This window comes from Zootoca vivipara, chromosome 15 (genome assembly GCF_965207765.1).
Source record: "Zootoca vivipara chromosome 15, rZooViv2.hap1.1, whole genome shotgun sequence".
Lineage (NCBI taxonomy): Eukaryota > Metazoa > Chordata > Lepidosauria > Squamata > Lacertidae > Zootoca > Zootoca vivipara.
The window spans coordinates 40,483,690-40,503,720 of NC_142598.1; the positions used below are offsets into that span (position 1 = coordinate 40,483,690).

Here is a 20,031-nt window from a genome sequence, read left to right on the forward strand (position 1 = left end):
GCAGTTCGAAAGCACATAAAATTGCAAGTAGATAGATAGGCATCGCTCCGGCGGTAAGGTAAACGGCGTTTCCGTGCACTGCTCTGGTTTCGCCAGAAGTGGCTTAGTCACGCTGGCCACATGACCCGGAAAAACTGTCAGCGGAAAAACACTGGCTCCCTCAGCCAGTCAAGCGAGATGAGCACCTCAACCCCAGAGTCGTTCCTGACTGGACTTAACTGTCAGGGGTCCTTTACCTTTAACTTTTTAGGCTAAAGTCACAACAGCCTCACAAAAGCAAGGTTTAAGAAAACACCATAAAGGGACACAGCTTAACTCCAGAACGGCTGATAAACTTTTGTAATATTTCCACGGAAACAAAACTGTGCTCATCCTCAAAAACAGGTACCCTGTTACCAAGCTCCTTCTCATCAGCAGGGGAGCCAAACCACTTCAACAGGCTGGATGCTGGCAGGCGACAACGTGTTCTGCAGTGCTCCAGAATATGATGCAATGGGCCATCACTGCTCTCAGTCTGACACAGTGCCAAGTGAAATCAGGAAGACAGTAGGTCACAAGAGAAACAACGCATTTTGAGGATCTGCAAGAAAACTGCACCAGTCTGTGTTCACAGCTGAGGAAGAGGTCTCTTCAACCACCAATGGAAAGGTATAATCAATGTGAGCTTGTCAAAACATGCCTGGTTAATTGTCAACTTAAAAAATAGCATGCGAGTAAGTACAGTGGTACCTCAGTTTTCAAACGTCTCCGTTGACAAACGTTTCGGAACTCGAATGCCATAAAGCCGGAAGTAAATGCTTCTGTTCTTTAACACGCCTCAGAAGTTGAATGGCTTCCGTATAGGTTATTGTTCTCATTTTTCTCTATTAAATTTGCAGGCTGCCCTTTGCGCCTCGGTTTTTGAAAGTTTCAGAACTCGAATGGTCTTCCGGAAGGATTACATTAAAAAACCAAGATACTACTATATTGTCTTAAATCTGCTTATATATGTGCCTTTCTCTTTTTAAATTGTTTAAATTGCTTTTCTTCTTTTTTCAGAAAATAAAACTAAACTGTACCGATTTCAAACTCTTCAAATAAATGAGTAGTCCTTGTTTGTTTTTCCATTCCCCCACCCGCTTTTTAAGGCAGTGCCCTACTGAGGAGATTACTTTAGATACTGGAAATTGGGTTCAAACCCTGCTCATGCATTGACTAACCTGAGGCCACCCTGCCCCCCAGTCGGTTCCACAACTGCCAAATGGGGATGATAATTACCCTACCCTAAGAATTCTTTAAGTAAAGGAATGTATGGTATTTTCTATGCCATGATTTGGTAAGCAGGCAATGCTACAGAAGTACTAGAACAACAATAAGCTTTTCCCATACTGGCCAAATAACTGGATTTTCTTAATGTCAACATGAAGCTTTAAAAAGCAAGAATTCCCAACAGAAAGAGGCCAAAACTTTCTTCAATGCATGCAATTATCTCCTTTACTGAAGAAGAAGAAAAACTACACATAGAATGGAGCTAGTCCGTGTTCCAATTTGGCCAGCACTCCCTAATTTAAAAGCAATGGTATTATTCCGTGCATGTGAGTGAGCAGCAAGAAAATACAGCCAATTGCTGAATAATTTCAATCCAAAAGAAAAATGCCAAGAACATTGGAACCAAATGCTGACATTTAAAGGTGTTTTGCAAAGCTTCCAAATTCTGAGAGTGTTTTAGCTGAAATTAATTGTGCAAAAGCTTCTGGCAAACTCATCTGTTCTGAAAATGGGCAAAAGTGTCCTTGATCAAAGGCACTAACAGGCAATCAGCAGGAAAGATGTAGACTTTGAAGTCCCATCAAAGTATCAGAAGCAAAATACATGCCTGCATTTGTGAACTGAGAACTGCATCTTGTCATGTTATGCAAAGAGATCCAGCATTCCTTTATAGTGACAGAAGACAACAGAAAACCTCAGATGGTACATCACACATATCTTTCATGCGCAAGTAAATATCTCAGGGGTGCTGGCCACATTACTAAGAAAAAATAGCCAGATACAAATCTTTGTACTGAGAAAATGGCCAAAGACTAGGTTTGGAAAGACCCTAGAAACTTTGCTTGGGAACAACTACTTAGGGGTGTTTGGGGGGGGGGTGTTTCTAGATGCTGCACATACTGTATACATGTTAAGAACAGAAATAGCTGTAGGAAGCAATCCCAAAGTACAATGCAGAGTGAAGAGCAACATCATAAGACATTGTGCCTGGAACATGAAGACAATGGGTACAGATTTGCCTTAAAAGTTTGAACGTTGTCTATCTTACAGTTCTACTTAGCAACTGCATGCTTGCAATTGGGTTTCTGGCCCAGTATCAGCGGTGAATCCGTAACTGAGTCCGCCATTCACACTGCGTGGTTTTAGACTGCGTTTGGCCCTTAAGAACCAGGATCCCAGTCTTGTAAAAATGACGGACTTTCTTGTGAGATAATTTTTTTCCTTAACGTGATCTGACAGATGATCAAAGTGCTTTGCTTCAAATAAGCTCACAGTCACAACCTATTACATGTCTGTTCCACAGTTTTCTCTTTTGCCAATTCAGAGTAATTGATTTTTCATATCTTGAAAAGGAGAACCTATCAACACATATCCTGTGTTGCAATTCAGCATCTTAAAAATGATATTTTTTAAAAAAAAGATATTCTGAACTAAAAATGGAGTTGATAATTGAAGTCCCTTTACTCTTCCCATATTTGGAGAATAGTCTGAACACCAGAGAACAGGAAATAATTTTAGATATCAGGGATTGTTGCCGTTTTAGTTATACAGTTTTATGAAATAAGTTTTTTTAAAAAAAAAATTGTTTGGGCAAAATATTAAGCCACCAATGATTCAATGTATAGAAAGGACTGATAAAGCATTAAAAATGATAGTCACATGTGACACAAACAGCTCCTACACAGTCCTAAAACATTAACAAACTGAAATTTCTGTACTGCAACTCACTGAAGTTAATTGAACAAATTTTAAATCTCAAGTACTCTATAGTATCAGCACTTTCTGATCTGGTCATTTAGCTGAAGCGTTCCTCAATTTGGCAAGTCCAATTCACTATGGTTAATGAGGACAGGTTCTGGATGGAAAAATTCAGAGATAATATTCATTGCTGTACAGTTTAGCTGTCCCAGGGATTGCAAGCAGTCAAGAAGGAGTTTCTTAGTTCTTTGAAGGCAAGGAATTAAAGGGAAGGATTTGGTCCAGGAGCTAATTGAGAAACAGAAGCAACTTGGGCTCAGGATATGGTTCTGTTTCTTGCACCAAGCTCCAGATGCAAGCTCCTTTTGCTCATCAGAGCTGCATTTTGAAATGGAGACTTTCATTTTCTTGTGTCTATGTAGCATGAGACATCTAGGTACTACTCAGTACAAATAAAATAGGAAACTGCCTCCCTCAATAACTCCCTGTTGTTGAAACAGTTTTGACAGTTGTTTGTAAACATCTGCAGCATCTTGCAGCCCGCCATTCATTTTGTTCCTTCTCTAATGAGTTAACTGCTCTTCTTACTCTACCTCCTAAAGCCTGCATTTGGCTAGCTTTGCTCTTGCTGCTATAAATGTTCGATGAAAACTTTTTTTTGGGGGGGGGGTCTTGCACGTTCCACTCTGTTTGCAAATTTCCCTCCCATGCTTAACAGACAGCTGAAAACCATAGCTCACAAAATATGAGTTGTGAGTCCATCAGAGATTAATGAAACATGTCCTCCAGGGTCTGGAAGATCCCACAAACATAATCAAACACTGCAATCTCTTAGCCACAGGAATAATTTTTAACTTAATCTTTAGAAAATAAAAGCTTCCTTTATCTTGACAGTTGGTAAAATGTTCTTCACAGCATACCCATTTGAAAAGCTAAATGGCTAGTCATTAAATGCATTCTAAGCCATTAGCTTATTTATATAATAATGGAAAGTCCAAGATTTAGTTCAGAAGATGCTGTGGCAAGATTTCGCAAGGCACTCAGCCATGGGCTGATCCACATTTTTAATTCCTCAACTTTCCAGTAAAGTTTCATCACTGATGCATATACTGTTTTAGTCTAAAAGAGCAAAGGGATTTAAAATTCTGCAGGAAGAGTACAATATTACATTAGACCGAGGATACGACTGGCCCCTATTAAAGCAACGTCAATAAAATGTTTCCTATAGATAGCTTCCTTTGCTCTTCTTGGGGGGGGGGGGGAGAATGAGCTAAACAATTTGCTTTGTTCCTCTGCCCCTTTAACTTCTTCTCCTCTTTTTATGGCGGATATAAATGGCACCAAATTGTCAACTCACATATAGCCTCTGTGCTTACCTATACAAATAGGCCCATTTCTGACAAGCCATAAAACAATTGCTGCTGAACTCCCTATAACTTCCTTTGATATCCCAGCTTTCCTGCAGGGCTTCAAAGCCATCTTCTTTTACTAGCCTTGAGGTCCTGCTACAGGGGGAGGGGGGATCTTCAACAGATGCAGACGGAGAAAGCGTTTCTATTTTCCTTCTCAAAGTTTTTTGGGGTGGTTTTTTTTTAATCCACCCCTTCAATGCCAGGAGTGCATTTGAAATAGTTATGTTCTTTGTTCCATTACAGTACAATATTAACAAAAAAAAACACCACACACATATCTTTTTGTACTGCACCTCGTTTCTGGTTGCTTTTAGAACAATTCATTATTAAAATCATGTATTTCCAGTACAAGCTTGCATACTATCGTAATTGGTTGCTTTAACAATTAAAACATATCTTAAGATGCTGTCTTATACCATCTTACAAGTTCCTGTATTGTCAACACTCCCTGAGGTTTCAGATGGGAGTCCTTCCCTAACTGGTGATGGCTTGGAGACAACTGAGACCTTCCCCATTCAAAACAGTTTCTCAAACATTGGTTCTCAAAGGGCATGCCACGCAGGTGTGGCAGAAGAGGAAGGCAAGTGTGGCAGGAAGATTCAAGCACAATCAATTTTATATTTTGGGGAAGATTCCTGTTCTTCTATAGCTGCAATGTTTAATAATAATAATAATAATAATAATAATAATAATAATAATAATAATGTATTTTTTTCTACCCCACCCATCTGGCTGGGTTTCCCCAGCCACTCTGGGCGGCTTCCAACAAAAGATTAAAAGTAATAAAACATCGGTCAATAAAAACTTCCCTAAACAGGGCTGCCTTCATGTGTATTCTAAACGTCAGATAGAAACATTTGTGTAAACATTTTACACATTCTGGATGTCCCAGGATCATATTATAAAGTAGTTGTTCTCTATGTTATAAATCAAGCATTTCTAAGAGCTGTTTCTTTTTGTTTTCTTTTCTTTTTAAGAACAACACCAGCAAATCAACACCAGCCCTCGACACAGCAACCAATAACATGACTTGAACAGCCACTGACAGCTGCGGCAGGAACCAATCAAATGTCCACCCTATGCACTAGTGGTACCTCTACTTACGAATGTTTCTACTTACGAACGGAGCTCCATCCGCCATCTTGGATGCGGTTTAGATAGCATTTTTTCTACTTACGAATTTTTAGATAGGGTTGCTTCGACTTACGATTTTTTTCTCCCAATGCATTCCTATGGGATTCGACTTGCATTTTTTCCGACTTACGAATGTGTGTTCGGAACGCATTAAATTTGTAAGTAGAGGTACCACTGTATCCATGTATAAGACAACCCCCACTTTTTCACATAATTTTTAAAGAAAAAAAAACCTAGTCTTATACACGGAAAAGTGTGGTAATTTGACGTTAACCGTTTACCATGAACAGTCAGATGACCTGCACTTCACTCCTCTTAGTGTGAACAGGGACAATAAGCAAGGATCCCTGGGCTCAGCATTGTAGTCAAACCAGGACCCATGGTTTGTTTCACTCCAAGCCAACCATGACCTGAAGCCAAGGTTTTTTCTTGACCCACCAATTATGGTTTGTGCAAAACAAACCAGGATCCCTATTCCTGTATCCTTCCTGTCTCTTTCCCCTTTTGGGTCTTTCTCTTACCTGCCTACACTGTGCACTTTAGCTGCACGAGACTTGCAAGTGTATGCAGCCAAGTGAACATTTCAATGATCCAATCACTTGGGCAAGGTAACGTTGCTGGATTCTCAAAGAATAGGAACCATCAGCACTGATCCACGATGCTGTCTCAACAGTGAGACAGCAGTTGTGGCATTTAAACACCTAAGCATAGAATTCAGTTGCACATGAAACAGTTAAGTGCATAAAAACTTTTCACTAAAAACATGAATCCACATTAAAGCAAACTTATCTGGAAACATCGTGACACCCAAAATGACAGCGATGGAAAATAGTTCTTTTCGTTTTTCTGTAGACAATCCTACTTTTCATGATCGCATTCTTACTATTTTGAAATCCTGTTTTATTTTCATCTAAATTTTTGCTTTTGGTGGCGAAAAGAAGCTATACATCCCCATCTATAGTTTCCCTTTCTTTTTAAGCTGCTGAATCTGTTAATTGTAAAAAGCCAGAGAGTAATAAAAAAATTTCTTCCTTAAATGTTTTAAAAATATTTGCCTTTTTTCTTGATGACATAATTATATAAATTGTGTGAATTTTGTCAATCCATACAATCAGTGGCTTCATAAGTATAATCTTTTGCTTTGATATTTGATGTGGTATTACCTTCAAAATACAATATTTCTTCAAGGTTTTTAGTAAACTTTTATGTCTCTTCTAGCTAAAGTTGAGCAGCTTTTTTTTTATTCCTACACATTTCAATGGGAGGAATTTACCTATGTGCTTAATTCTCCCTTTTGAAATAAATGGACATGAAAAGTGCTTAACCGGCTGCACTGTGCACTTGGGGTTAGCAAGATTAAACCTCAAGGCAGGATTTAATCACTTATCAGCTGTAATGTGTGCCATTTCCATCATCTAGACCTGTCTTTTTGTTGCAAGCTACAAAGTCAAACATAAAAAATTATACCACCCATCAATAAAAACTCCTAGGAAGGAATACAAAGCCTACTAAAATATGAATAAAAAACAACAACATGATTAATAAAAATGTTTAAATATAAGCGTAGGAACTAAAAGCAACAAATTCTTAAAAACAAACCAACAGATCTAAAATTATGTCCAAATGGCCTCAGGAAACAGAGCCAGAAGAACAAAGTAGCTGCCAGATAGACCTGTCATTGAACCTACTCTCCATCACATCCCAAGGAAGGCCCTGTCTCATCTTAGAAGCAGAATCACCTGCAAAGAGCTCATATGAAAGTTCTTAATGCACAGGCACCTATGGGGAGACAGGAGGTCCTGCAGGTACCCTTGTCTTAAGCTGGGAAGGGCTTTAAGAGGTCAAAACCATCACACTGAATCGGTCCCCATTAATGGATTAGACTCAGGGGCCAGCAAACCTTTTCAGCAGGGGGTCGGTCCACTGTCCCTCAGACCTTGTGGGTGGCCAGACTATTTTTTGGGGGGGGGGATGAACAAATTCCTATGCCCCACAAATAACCCAGAGATGCATTTTAAATAAAAGCACACATTCTACTCATGTAAAAACACCAGGCAGGCCCCACAAATAACCCAGAGATGCATTTTAAATAAAAGCACACATTCTACTCATGTAAAAACACCAGGCAGGCCCCACAAATAACCCAGAGATGCATTTTAAATAAAAGCACACATTCTACTCATGTAAAAACACGCTTATTCCCGGACTGTCCGTGGACTGGATTGAGAAGGCGATTGGGCCGGATCCAGCCCCCGGGCCTCCCCATGGATTAAAAGTCACAGCAAGCAGTGTAGGACCAGCACAATACGGCCATAATTCCCTACCTCCGTAATTTAGCAGATATGTTCTTAACTAAGTGCAGTTTCCAAAAGGCAAACTCGTGAAAAGTGCATAGCATTAACTTTAAACCAGAGACTGGATCACTAAGGCCAGGCTCTCTTGATTCAGTTAGGGTTGAAGCTCACACAGCAAACCTAATCTGATAAAAAGCACTCTGGACCATAGATGCAGTCAGTGTAAAAATACTGGAGATGCTACGTTTTACAATGTCTTGTTCAAAATCACCTTAATGAAGTTCCTCAGTATACCCAGAGAAAAATAGAAATAGGTTGTGCTAGCTGGAGTCAGAGGAGACTTGCTAGTGCAAAGGGGCTTCTCCTCTTCCTCCCCACCCCATGACCCTTCAGATTGGTTCAGACGAAGGGGTTGGGAGAACTTTATTTTTCAAGGATTGCAAAACTACCGCAGGCTGGAAGTCAGGAATGGAAGTCCTCCTTCCCAGAGTGCTTCACTGTCAAAACTATTCCAAAATGGGGAGTCATGTAAGTGTGTGCTGAGAAAAGTGTAACAAAACGGAGAACAAAACTTAGGAATTCTGAACATCTTAACCTCAATTTTATATTAAAACTTATTAAGCTTCATTTATTCTGTGATTCTATTTGATTTTACAGCATCTAAAATGCTAGAGCTCAAAAGAGATTTCAACAGATGATCAGAACACAGATGATCCACACATTTTTATATTTGCATCATCAATAGTTTCTGCAAATTTGCAGCTCCCATCATTATTGGCGGCGGGGGGGGGGGGGGGGAGAAACCAAAACAAAACATTTTGCCCAGAACTAGCAACTATAAAACTATTAACTGTGCAAAATTCTCTGCTCCCCAGCAACAATGATAGCACCGATTCACTATGTTTTAATGCAAAACCAAACACACGGAATTGATTTAACACACTGTTCTGTTTTTAAGAAACCAAACCATAGTTATTTTATTATCCATTCCCCTTTGCTGAAATGAAAGCAAAAATTATCCCATGGATTGTCAGCTTGACAATATATTTTGTGCGCTGTGCTAACTTTTACTGCCCTGAACATCTTGCAGAGTTACTTTGCCAGGCAAAGAGTAACATTTAACTTTTAGTAGGAAATGTAACCATCAGGTATATCACGTTTATAGTGCTGTACGGCATACAAATCAAACTGAATACAAGCACAGCCTATTTTTCTGTATTCGTTGTCAAAATATATCATCAAAAGAGTACATGAAATATTGCAATTACCACCAAAAACGTGACGGGATTGTGAGACACAGTTAATTGATATACTGCACGGTCACAATATACCACAGAGTTTATTTGCTGGGAATCTTTATGATTCCGTAATGCAAATCTTTATGCTGGAAATTATTTTGTGGTACAGCACATTTATATTTTAAGCACTTAGTGTGTGATTAGACCAAATCAATTATGTGTATTAAAATGGTGAAATGAATTGATGTAGAATATAGCTGTGGATTTCGCAAAGAGTGGTTTTCTTTTTTACTGGGTATATATGTGAGGGTCCTACACTGTGTGGTGCCCTCTTAAAGAATAATGTAATTTTTAAAGGGGTTTTATGCTGCTATGGCAAGTAGGGATGGCGAATAAATTTGTTCATTCCACATTTTAAGGTGAACTGACCTGATTTCTCAATCTTATAATTGTATGTGGAGTCGAACACAGCTTAACTCACTTCTACAAATTTTGTGGTGCATTTTCAGTCCAAAAATGAGCATTTTAGAAGAACGTATATAAAATGCGTATAATTAAAATGCAACGTTTCTGTGTTTTTAAACAAACAAACAAAACTCATTGAGGAATGGACATAAGAGTGAGCAAATGCAAAATTTACACGGAAAATAAATAGGTTGGCTTGTCTATCCATCCCTAATGGAAACTATGACATATTACACTGACATTGAATTACGTCTTGAGCAATTGTATTTAATTTGCCATTCTGTTTAAACATAATTTTCTTCAGTCAGGACCCATTAATCTCAAAGGTCTTTCTAAGGATAGTCAGACAATCTTGTGTGTGTGTGTGTTTTTAATCTGCAAGTGGCATGCAAGTTAGTGTATTTGCCAAGAAATTGAGCCAGGGCTACATGTCCCAAATTAGGAAGAAGAGTTCGCAAAGAAGCCTGATGAGTAATTTAGAAAGACAGAACATATGAACAATGAAAGGCACTGCACACTTGTGGGACAACTCTCTTGAGCAGACAAAGATTATATAATCCTTAGCCAAACCAGAACTAATTCCAGTCAGCAACTGCGGTGTCTGGATGGACAAAAATACAAATGATTGGTTTCAAATAGGTAATTATATCACATTTACATTAATTTTTTAAAAAACAGTGCCCAGCATTTATTTAACACATGGATGCGCATGTGCCTGTCTGTGTGCATGCACCTCCACGTATACCAAACCACTGTCAGCTGTAAGAATTAGAAATATCAGTATGCAAGTTACATCATCAAGTTATGGCAACTGGTGTACAGGAATCTTACACAATGTTCCTTCTCCCCCACTGAATCCCTCTGCCTACCAACGTCACTTGGTGACAGACACAGAACTTGAACCTTGGTTTCTGATGTCTCAATCCCAGCTCTCTGATTAAAAGAAGGCAGGGCCAATAAATTCCATCACAATATCCAGGAACGCACAACGTGAATCGGGGACAGCACCGGCGTGGTGAGTTATCACATACCAACAAGGAGAGGGTTGGTTCTAAAGCATTCACAATCCTGGGTTCCAAGGTTTGAAAAAGTAGGAGGAGGAGATGCGCCCTTAGTCAATGTTATACCTCGTAGCAATTTGGTAAACTGCTTTTAAACAGACCCAAATCAATACAGTGGTACCTAGGTTCTCGAACTTAACCCGTTCTGGGAGTCCGTTCGACTCCCGAAACGGTTTGAAAACCAAGGTGCAGCTTCTGATTGGCTGCAGGAGCTTCCTGAACTCAATTGGGAGCCTCGGAAACAGCACTGGATGTTTGGCTTCCGAAAAATGTTCAGAAACCAGAATACACACTTCCAGATTTGCGGCATTTGGGAGCCAAACCGTTCGAGTACCAAGGTACCACTGTAGTGCTTGGGATCTGTCCCTCTACAATTCCAAAAGACAAAAGCTTGCCCCTTCAGTGCCACATTAAGCAATGCTTTGACTTAGCATGATGTGCACACCAGGCCAGAAACAGACAAACATAACAAAACATGGTTAATAATAATAGTAATAATTATTTATAATTTATTATTATTATAATTAATTACTACTAATAATTTATTATTTATATATTTATTGGGCGGCTCCCAATTGAGTATTAAAACAGTACAGCATTAAATATTAAAAGCTTCCCTAAACAGGGCTGCCTTCAGATAAATTTAACTTTGATTCAGCAAAACTCCTGAATTAACAAATCAAAATATGGCCTTTGCAGTGTAGAAAAGGGTCTGCGAAATTGCTTCTTCCTCCCCCGCAATCTATTTGCCTGTATGCTTCGAAGGTAAAATCATAGTGTGGGTTCTAGACAAGGATTACTACAAACTATGGTTTGGTGTAATGTCAGAAATGAGACAGTAAAGTTTGCATTTCAACAAAGATTGTCAGAAGGCTGTTCCACCCATCGTGGCAAGCATGGAAAAAGTTGCAGCCAAACTTGACTCCCTAGCGAGTTCAGCTGCACAATGTATGAATTTGCATTTGTTGGAGTCAGACTTACATATTCAGAGCAGGAGTGGGGAAACTGTGGTCTTCTAGATACTGTTGAATTGCAACTGCCACCACCCTCAAGTAATCCTGGCCACACCCGGTGAGAGCTTGAGTCCAGGAACATCTGGAGGACCAGATATTTTCTTTTTTAGTTTGTTTATTTAAAAAAACTTGCTTACCGCTTCACTGAAATAAAAGCCTCCATGTGGTTTCTCTACTCCTAGGTTCAGGGTTTACGTGGAACAACCCTCACACAAGTGTTTTCTCATGCAAAAAAGTGATGTACTAGACTTTGGTATCTCAAACGCAAGAGTATGAGCCTGCCACCATTAACAAAGGGGGCGAGGAGTGGCTGTATTCTTTGGGTTGCATTCAACATAGCACTATGGTTAAGGTCCCATCAGTGACTGAATTTGTCCTTGTACAACAGAATGTCCTGCCCTCTTCTGCCACCCTCCCCTATGCAGCTCCTGAATCTGTTTTTTTGGGGGGGCGGTCCCCAATTCTCTGGAGCTGATTTGGGGATGGGCCCAGGGCACCAACAGGGCAAAGTCCCAGTGCACTGTGATAATCCCTGTGCTCACACCATTATTTAGCTGAATAATATGGTCTTGTATCTGCAGTTTTGTGTTAAATAAGCCTAACAATAGCGAGGAACAATGCCAGCTGTGTTCACAACACACCACCCCAGACCTGCAGAAGCAACAACCCACCATGCCAAATCAAATACCAAAACAGAAACTGCAGGCACCAGTGGTGAAACTGGTGACAGGGACATAGCACGGTTCCTAATTGTGAGGGGAGTTGCCACAAGTAGAAAAGTTATATAGTACAACTGCATCTTACCCAGGGGTTTGGTTGCAACTTGCAAGGGTTCATGTACACACACAAACAAGTACACTTAACACCACCCTTTCAGAACTGCCCTCAGGTGAGCAGTGTTCAAAATTAGCCAGGCGCCAGGTGTGCTTGGCTACTGCCATGGGTCCAATTGTAACTCCATGGAGATTTATGGGTGCCAGGAAGGGGACCACAGTTTTAAAATCTCTGCCTTGGTCCATAGTTAATTCCATTTCCATTGTGTGCGCGTTTCTCCTCCTTGCACCCTGGGACAAGTGAATTGTTGTAAGAGCAAGCTACAGTCAAGCAATGTAGTTAAGATCATAGAACTGCAGCGGTGTAAGGGACCCAAAGGTTCATTTAGTCCAACCCCCTGGCCAGGGCCATCTTAAGCAAATCTGGCGCCCTGGTGCGAAGATCCCTCCGGCGCCCCCCCACCCCGTTTCCCGGTGCGGCTGCCGCGGGCGCAGCAGAGCGGCACCCCCCCCCCCGGCGGCCCGGTGCCCTGTGCCACCCAGCCTTGCCGTAGGGCCGGCCCTGCCCCTGGCAATAGACAATCCGTTGCGGCAACTGCAACCCAGATTCAAGGTGCTGTTTGGTGCCTATCTTATATACCCTAGTTTCTAACACTGCACGTGAGCATCCCTAGCATTGTGGAGCTGGCACATCGAGCAACGCCCAGTAAGTACCAAGTGGCTGCTATTTTCTGCATTTTGGGTGCCAGCCAACACTCTGCAAGGGACTTCCCCTTCCTCTCCTCTTGCACACCCAAAATATGGCCAGAGAATCCCCTACCTCTCTAGGGCAGATTCTGAGGATGCAGAGGGGATTGGAGAGGAGAGGTGGGAGAACTTATCCCTCTTTGCCATATACAGTACTGTATGTCCTCTCGACCACTTCAATCTGCGGAACTTATCCCATTACAACACCACATTATACCTGTTCCACATCTGTAAGAAATTGAGCCTTTAGTGCAGTGGCAGCTAAACTTTAGAGTCCCCTGCCTATTTATATTAGGCAAGCACCTTCACTGAACTCTTTTCGGCACCTGCTAAAAACATTTTTGTTTAGGCAAGCCTAAGCAGATATCTAGAATGCAGATGAATTTTTAGTTTGTTTGCTTTAATTTTTTTGGATGTTTTGCTATTACTAATAAATTTATTCTATTTGTAAACTGCTTCGAGGTTGTTGTTTTAAAAAATCAAGTGGTATATAAATTATTATTATCATTATTTATAATATATAAAAAGAATAAAGTAATAAAAGGGAGTTCTACTGCACAAATGGAACAGCATTTTGATTCCCAGGCAGGTACTGGCTAAACCAAGACCTGTTAGCTTCAGCAAGATGGTAGTCTCGTGTGCCTTGAGATCATACCATAAAACTTGCATGTTTTAAACAAACCAAGATGTTTTTATTCTTAAGATTTGGCACCTGTAAACAAAAATATTCCCAGCGCTTGATCCATTTGTTTTATGGACGGAGGAGGGGGAGAACAATCTCTGCAAGGTGAAGAAACAAGGCGCAAAGCAAAAGCAATTCCTTGGATAGAGAGGTTCCCCTCTATTCTATTTAACACCATTTACATTAAGGAAGTACACTTTATAATTGTGTAAGCAAGCCTAGACTTCATTAAATACTAATGGATGTTTTAAAAGACAATCATACAAAACCAGGTAGTATAAATTTTCTAAAAGCCACTGTGCACTTTATGTTCAAGATGAAGAGTTGCTACATGCTTCCTGTTAAACAGGCAAAAAGATACACTAATGGCAACCTTAAGCATGTCTGCCAAATAGGTATTAAAGAACCTCATCTTTCAATAATGTCATTTTATGAATAAGACGGGCTTTAAGGGTTATTCCTACTTTTCTATGGACATCATAAGAGGTTCTCTTCCTGTTGTGAAGACAAACCAAATCCACCACTTTGCTGATTCATATAATCACCCTCACAAAACACATAAAAAGTAACAATGAATGCGGATACTCTTCCATTTGCCAGTATGTGCCATTATGTGCAGCAGCAAACAAACCCTTCCATTCATGCAAGATCAAGCCTCTCAATTTTCTTCAACAGAATCAAGATTGTAAACCAATTATAACAGCAGTGCATCCGTAGGAGGCAGACAACAAGTGTAAACAAAAGATTCATTCAATCACAACCTGTAATAAGTTGCACATTTATAAGATTCCCCACAAGACTTACAATGTCTTTTGATGCTAAGGGGAACATAACTACCTAAGGCAGGGGTCAGCAACCTTTTTCAGCCATGGGCCGGTCCACTGTCCCTCAGACCATGTGGTAGGCCGGACTATATTTTGGGGGGAAAATATGAACAAATTCCTATGCCCCACAAAGAACCCAGAGATGCATTTTTAATATAAGCACACATTCTATTCATGTAAAAACACACTGATTCCTGGACCATCCGTGGGCTGGATTGAGAAGGCGATTGGGCCTACCCCTGATCTAAGGGATATCCCAGAATGCTTTGAAGTATGAGCTAGGAAGTGCTTGAGAAATACTATCTAGTGCTAACATAACCCTTAAACATGTAAGTAGAAGTAATCTCTTATGGAAACACCTCTTTTTCTATTTACACATAAAGGAAATGCATGCAACTATTTCACAGTATAAGAGAGTTCTCATTGTTCAAAAAACAAATGCCAAACTGGACCCAGAATAACCGTAAGCCCCTCAGATGATAAATTGACACCAATGATTTTTCAGCCGAACAGACACATCAAGTACAGGGTTACTGATGCAGCTGCACACCACCAGTAAGGTATAACTCTTGGGGAGGAGTTGGAGAATTCAGAAGCGCCAAGCCTCAATATGGCAATATTTCATACCCTCTCAAAAACAAAACAAATCCTACCACTAAGTTGTTTTAAGCCAAGCAGTAAATAGCAAATTCAATGCAGTATTGCAAAGGGCAAAATGCACAATGTCCAATGATCAGTAATATTTTCATAGAGAAATATAGTCTCATATTTTACTGTAAATATTCTAAGTGCAACAGAGGAGTGTTTCTAGTAGTCAAGGATAAAATGTGAGCTGCTTTCACAAATCAGTTTCATGCAATCACAAAAACAAAGGTAAACCTCTTTCACTCATAAAGGACATTTTTGGGTACAGATTTTAACAGGAAGTAAATGTTGGGTTGCTAAAACAAATTGGAAGGATCACTAGAGAGCACCCATCCTCTGCCCTTTGACTCAAAGGAGGTCAGACATGGCCAGAAATCTTTCTGGCATCTCATTAGTTTTGTTAGGCCACAAAAGCTGAAGTCAACTGCACAGGTGAGTGGCATATTTAGTACAGCTTTAACTCTCTGCTACATGTCCCCAGTGAATAGAGAACAGTTCTCTTATGTTCTGAGTCATGCGTAATTACAATATGACTGAGTCCTCTTCCAGGCTATGTGAGCTGGCATTTTTCCTAGCAATTGTCACATGGAAAAAAATCGCACGCAAATAATAATAATAACCACCAAATCAGCATTACACAAGCATCTTAGTACAATGCCTGCAGGGAAGGAAACGAAAAAAGGAGACTCAGCAGCACCAAGTAGACATCCAAGAACTTTCTGCCGCCAGCAGCAGGTTTGCATCTCTTCGCAAACATGACACACTCCACACCTAGCAACAATCCCTACGTCTGCACTGGAGATGCAAGTTCCCTCAGGCTGGACAAATAATAATAATTAAGCCTAGGAAACCCAAGCAGATAGGTGGCGGTGGTTTGTGACAGAACACAAAAATTAGCTCTAAGATTAAGGCTGCAATCTTACGAGTATTTATCTAGAAGCAAGTCCCACTTATTTTAAATGGGTAAAAGTGCCCAGGATCATCCCATAAAGGAGAAAAGCCAAGCAACTTGCTGCCATCGGTTCTGTGTCTCACTTCTTTTACGGCGCAAAAAAGGAAAATAAACTCCATCTTATTGCATCCCGACATCTCCTGGAAATACATTTTTAAGCACACATTGGTGGGGGTGGAGCAATAAAGAGAACACAAGGGGAGTGACTCTTCCGCATGGATATTTTGAAACAGCAATAACAAAGGGAAATAATGGTATAGAAAAGCTATTGGACAATGAAAAAAAACCCCAAGACCAACAGGATAGCATAAATGAACCTGGAATTGTACAAGAAATACTTACAGGAAGAGGAGAAGCAAGCAAAATAATATTCAACAACTTTGCAAGTTTTCAAAAAGAAATTAAGCTGGGGGGGGGGGGAGGAGACACCTTATACTACCGGTATTTGGTGTCTGGGAAACATAAAAAGGTACCATTCAAAGTACAAGCCTTGTATAAGCCTTATACAAAGGCTTAACACGTTCTCTCCTTTCTCCTTTTTTTAGTACTTCTGTGTTTTCAGTGTTCTCAAGACAGCTCTAAGAAGAATAGATTCATTAGGACGCTATTCTAAGAGTTTGCAGGAGTTCTAGATGCCAATAAAGATTACAGATCAGACGGGAGATAACTACTAACCACCTAGTTTTCTTAGATAAACAAACCTGTTCACAAACAAAGTACCTTATTGTGTTTGTACTGTTACCTCCACTAATCCAACTAAAACAGCCAAGACAACAGCTCCGAGTTCAAAGAAAACAGAACTGGAAACAAAGGCTTCCTAAACCTCTGAAAACAAAAGGAAATATCAGTCTCATCCCATTTGAATGTTAGCACCACTTAAGCATTTAAAATGTTTCATTTAAGTGTATTCTAATGACCACACAAAGCCAAGACCACAACCCAAAAGGCAAAAGTAGAAACAGGAGCTAAGCACATATTCATCTCAGAACTTGTAACATCCCACACTTTTAGGTCATTCTTCCCTCAATTTACCTATATTTACGTAAGTATATTTACTCTTCAAGAACAAACTCTAGAATGTACAAAAGGTGGTGAAGGAAGGAAGAGTTAGCAATAAACAAACACCCTTAATCAAAATTATGCCTTCCAATGAGAGGTAGAAACCATAAAGACTGTTAATGAGAACAACGGGGGGGGGGGGGAACTACAGCCCTCAAAACTGAACACAACCTTTGCCCAGTGAAACTGCAGTCACAGGCAACAGAGATTAAAGATCATTGCAGCAACAACCAAGCAAGGGACAGGAATAAATCACAGGAATAAATCGCATAAGTCTGGTATTGTTTCCCTGCCTGAAAACGCAGGAAGCCCACCAGCTGTAAACTTCAAAATCCAAGAGATTATAAAGAGAGTCTCCCTCTCCCTTGTTGCACCTGAGGGTCCTTTCCCATCAGGAAATCCTCTGCAAAGCTCGAGCCCTGGCTGTAATCCTTTGACCACCTCAGAACATGCAAGCAAAGTCAAGAGTTAGAAAGGCGATTGTTTCCTTTGCCCCCCCCCTTATGCAAACACATTAAAAGGGGATTTATCAAGACACCTTTGTGCCGAAGCCCTACCTCTTTTTGGCCTCGGGAAGCTGTCATGCAAGTGAAAGACGACTTTCTCCACAAAGTGCTGAATGTTGCTATGCTCCGGTCCTCTGACGAACACCATCCAATCATGGGTAAAACCCTCCACCGTGGGTTTCTTCCTCACCTGGGCTCGGTGCCCAAGCTCCAGTTTCACCTGAACAGCACACTAGAGAGAAAGAGACGGAGAGAGACACACATACATAACAATGAGCAGGAGAGGGAAAACAAGGACCCACCACACCCCCCACACCCCAACTCTTGCAGATTTCAAGCTGGGGGGGGGGGAGGACAAGAAGAAAACACACACAAAGAAAACAGCTTGTCCACTTAAGGTGGGTGCAACCTTTCGGAAGGCATCTCCACAGCTGGAACAGCTGCAATTGTAACGGAATGTAGCCAGCAAGAAGAGGGCTGGGGATTGAATGGGTAAGAAATTAATAGGAAGGGAAGCCTGGATCTCTCTCTTGGAGGAAATGCATCCTGACCATATTATATCTATAAAACCTAATAATCACCATCCTATGCCGGGCTCTTTGCATTCACAGTGGGGATGTCATTCTGCTTGGCATTCCGGTTGCACATTTTTAAAAATGTGTGCACTGCCCAGGCTAGAGCTCGCATCCAGAATAAGAGCAGAACAATCGGAAAGGGGGAAACGAGGAGGAGGCGCGGTGATTTAAGTAATGCAAATAAAGAGAAGAGAGGGGGAACGCTTCCACCTAGATATTGCGCGCACGCACACACACACACATACACACGCCTGGTTGCATGTAGGGGGGGAAAGGGGGGGAGTGCCCGGGGTGGGGTGCCGCCGGCTGTCAGAGAGGGAGCCACGCCGGGGCGAACGCACCATCCTGAGAGGCGCCTTCGGGAGCAGCGAGCCAGTCGCCTGCCCGGTACTCACGGCTCCCCCGGCGGATGGCTGCTTGCAACGGCGGCGGCAGCCAGGCTCGCCTGCTTGCTGCTGCTGCTGCAGAAATATGGCTGGATTATTATCCGCCTCCACGGTGCGCGCGGGTGTGTGCGTGCATGCGCGCGCCCGGCAGCTTCGTGCAATTGCACAGAAAGAGCTGGAGGAGGTGGGGTGGAGGGGAGGGGGGACGGGGGTGTGCAAGGAAAGAGAGGAAGCCGAGGGAAAAGGGAAAGGGGGGAGGAGAGGAAAAATTCCCCCGCCACCAACCTAATTGGCAAGCCCTAAACGGCGTCTGGGCAGCAGCAGCAGCGCTGCAAGGAGGAGGAGGAGGAGAAAAAAGGAAGGGGGTGCTGCGTGTACTCACCGAACTGGCCATGCCTGGGGGCCCGGGGGGGTCCTCTGCTCTGCCCGCCCCCACCCCTGCGGCTCTACTTCATGAAGAAGCGGAGAATGCGCGCAGAAGAGGGGAGCCCATGGCGGACGGACGCGGGCTCTTTATTTCAGATTTTCTCCTCCTCCTCCTCCGCCTCCTCCTTCCTTGTCTGCCTCTCCTGCTCGCTGCCTTCTTAGACGGAGCCCCCAGCAGCCCGGACTCCGGAGAGCCACCCAGAGCATGCGCCCTGCCGCCCGTTCCCAGCCCGGACACACACACGCGCGCGCGCACGCACGCCACACCGGGCCAAAAAAAAAAAGAGAAGGGGGGGGGGGAAAGGGAAGGGAAGAGGCAGGCTGAGCCAATCAGAAAAACGCCGCCAGCCCGGATTTCTTTTTCTTTCTCTCCCTTTTTCCCAAGGAGAACCCCGCGCGCAAGAGAGGAGCGCAAGGCAGGCGGAGAGGGGCTCCCCGCGCGCAATGGCGCGCCTCCCGGGAACAGGTCGCTGCAAACGGAGGGGCGGCGAAGGAGGGAGGAGGGAGGGGGCCCCGGACTCCGGAGTGAAGGGCTGAGCTCTGACAATAAAAACCGGATTAAATCTGCTGGAATGTATCCAATGTCTACAACCATTTTAGCCCCCAGCTATCGGGGGGGGGGGGAGAGATGGGGGTGGCCACTTGCGGGATGAGGCAAAGCGGCTGGAGTTTCCCTTGGCTGGGATTTGGGTGCTTTTTTTAAAAATGGGAGACAAAGATCTTTTCTTTTTAATAAGAAAGTGGAAAGTATATGTACACTATATGTGTGTGTGTGTGTGCAACATTGTAGTTCAGTAGTTACTAATTAATATTTAAGTGACATTGAGAATGAAATGTTTGCTGCAGTGCTATTTAAACAGCTGTTTTTAGTCAAACACTAAGGAGCAACTCCT

General features: G+C 42.0%; 1 protein-coding gene across 4 annotated transcripts in view; it reads right to left on the minus strand.

Moving 5' to 3' along the window:
• MLLT3 (MLLT3 super elongation complex subunit) overlaps positions 1 to 19,411 on the minus strand; it is a 98,094-nt gene extending 78,683 nt beyond the window's left edge. For 2 of the 4 annotated variants that reach the window (XM_035097431.3, XM_060269010.2), the window contains exons 1-2: positions 19,095 to 19,411; positions 17,803 to 17,983 (exon numbers count right to left, since the gene is read on the minus strand). In XM_035097431.3, the coding sequence (XP_034953322.1) occupies positions 17,803 to 17,983; positions 19,095 to 19,106 (193 nt within the window). In that variant the 5' untranslated portion in view covers positions 19,107 to 19,411. Of the gene's footprint in view, positions 1 to 17,802; positions 17,984 to 18,667; positions 18,805 to 19,094 lie in introns of those variants that run through there. The other 2 variants (XM_088658829.1, XM_088658830.1) reach the window with 2 other exon arrangements.
• Between the last annotated feature and the right edge of the window lie 620 nt (positions 19,412 to 20,031).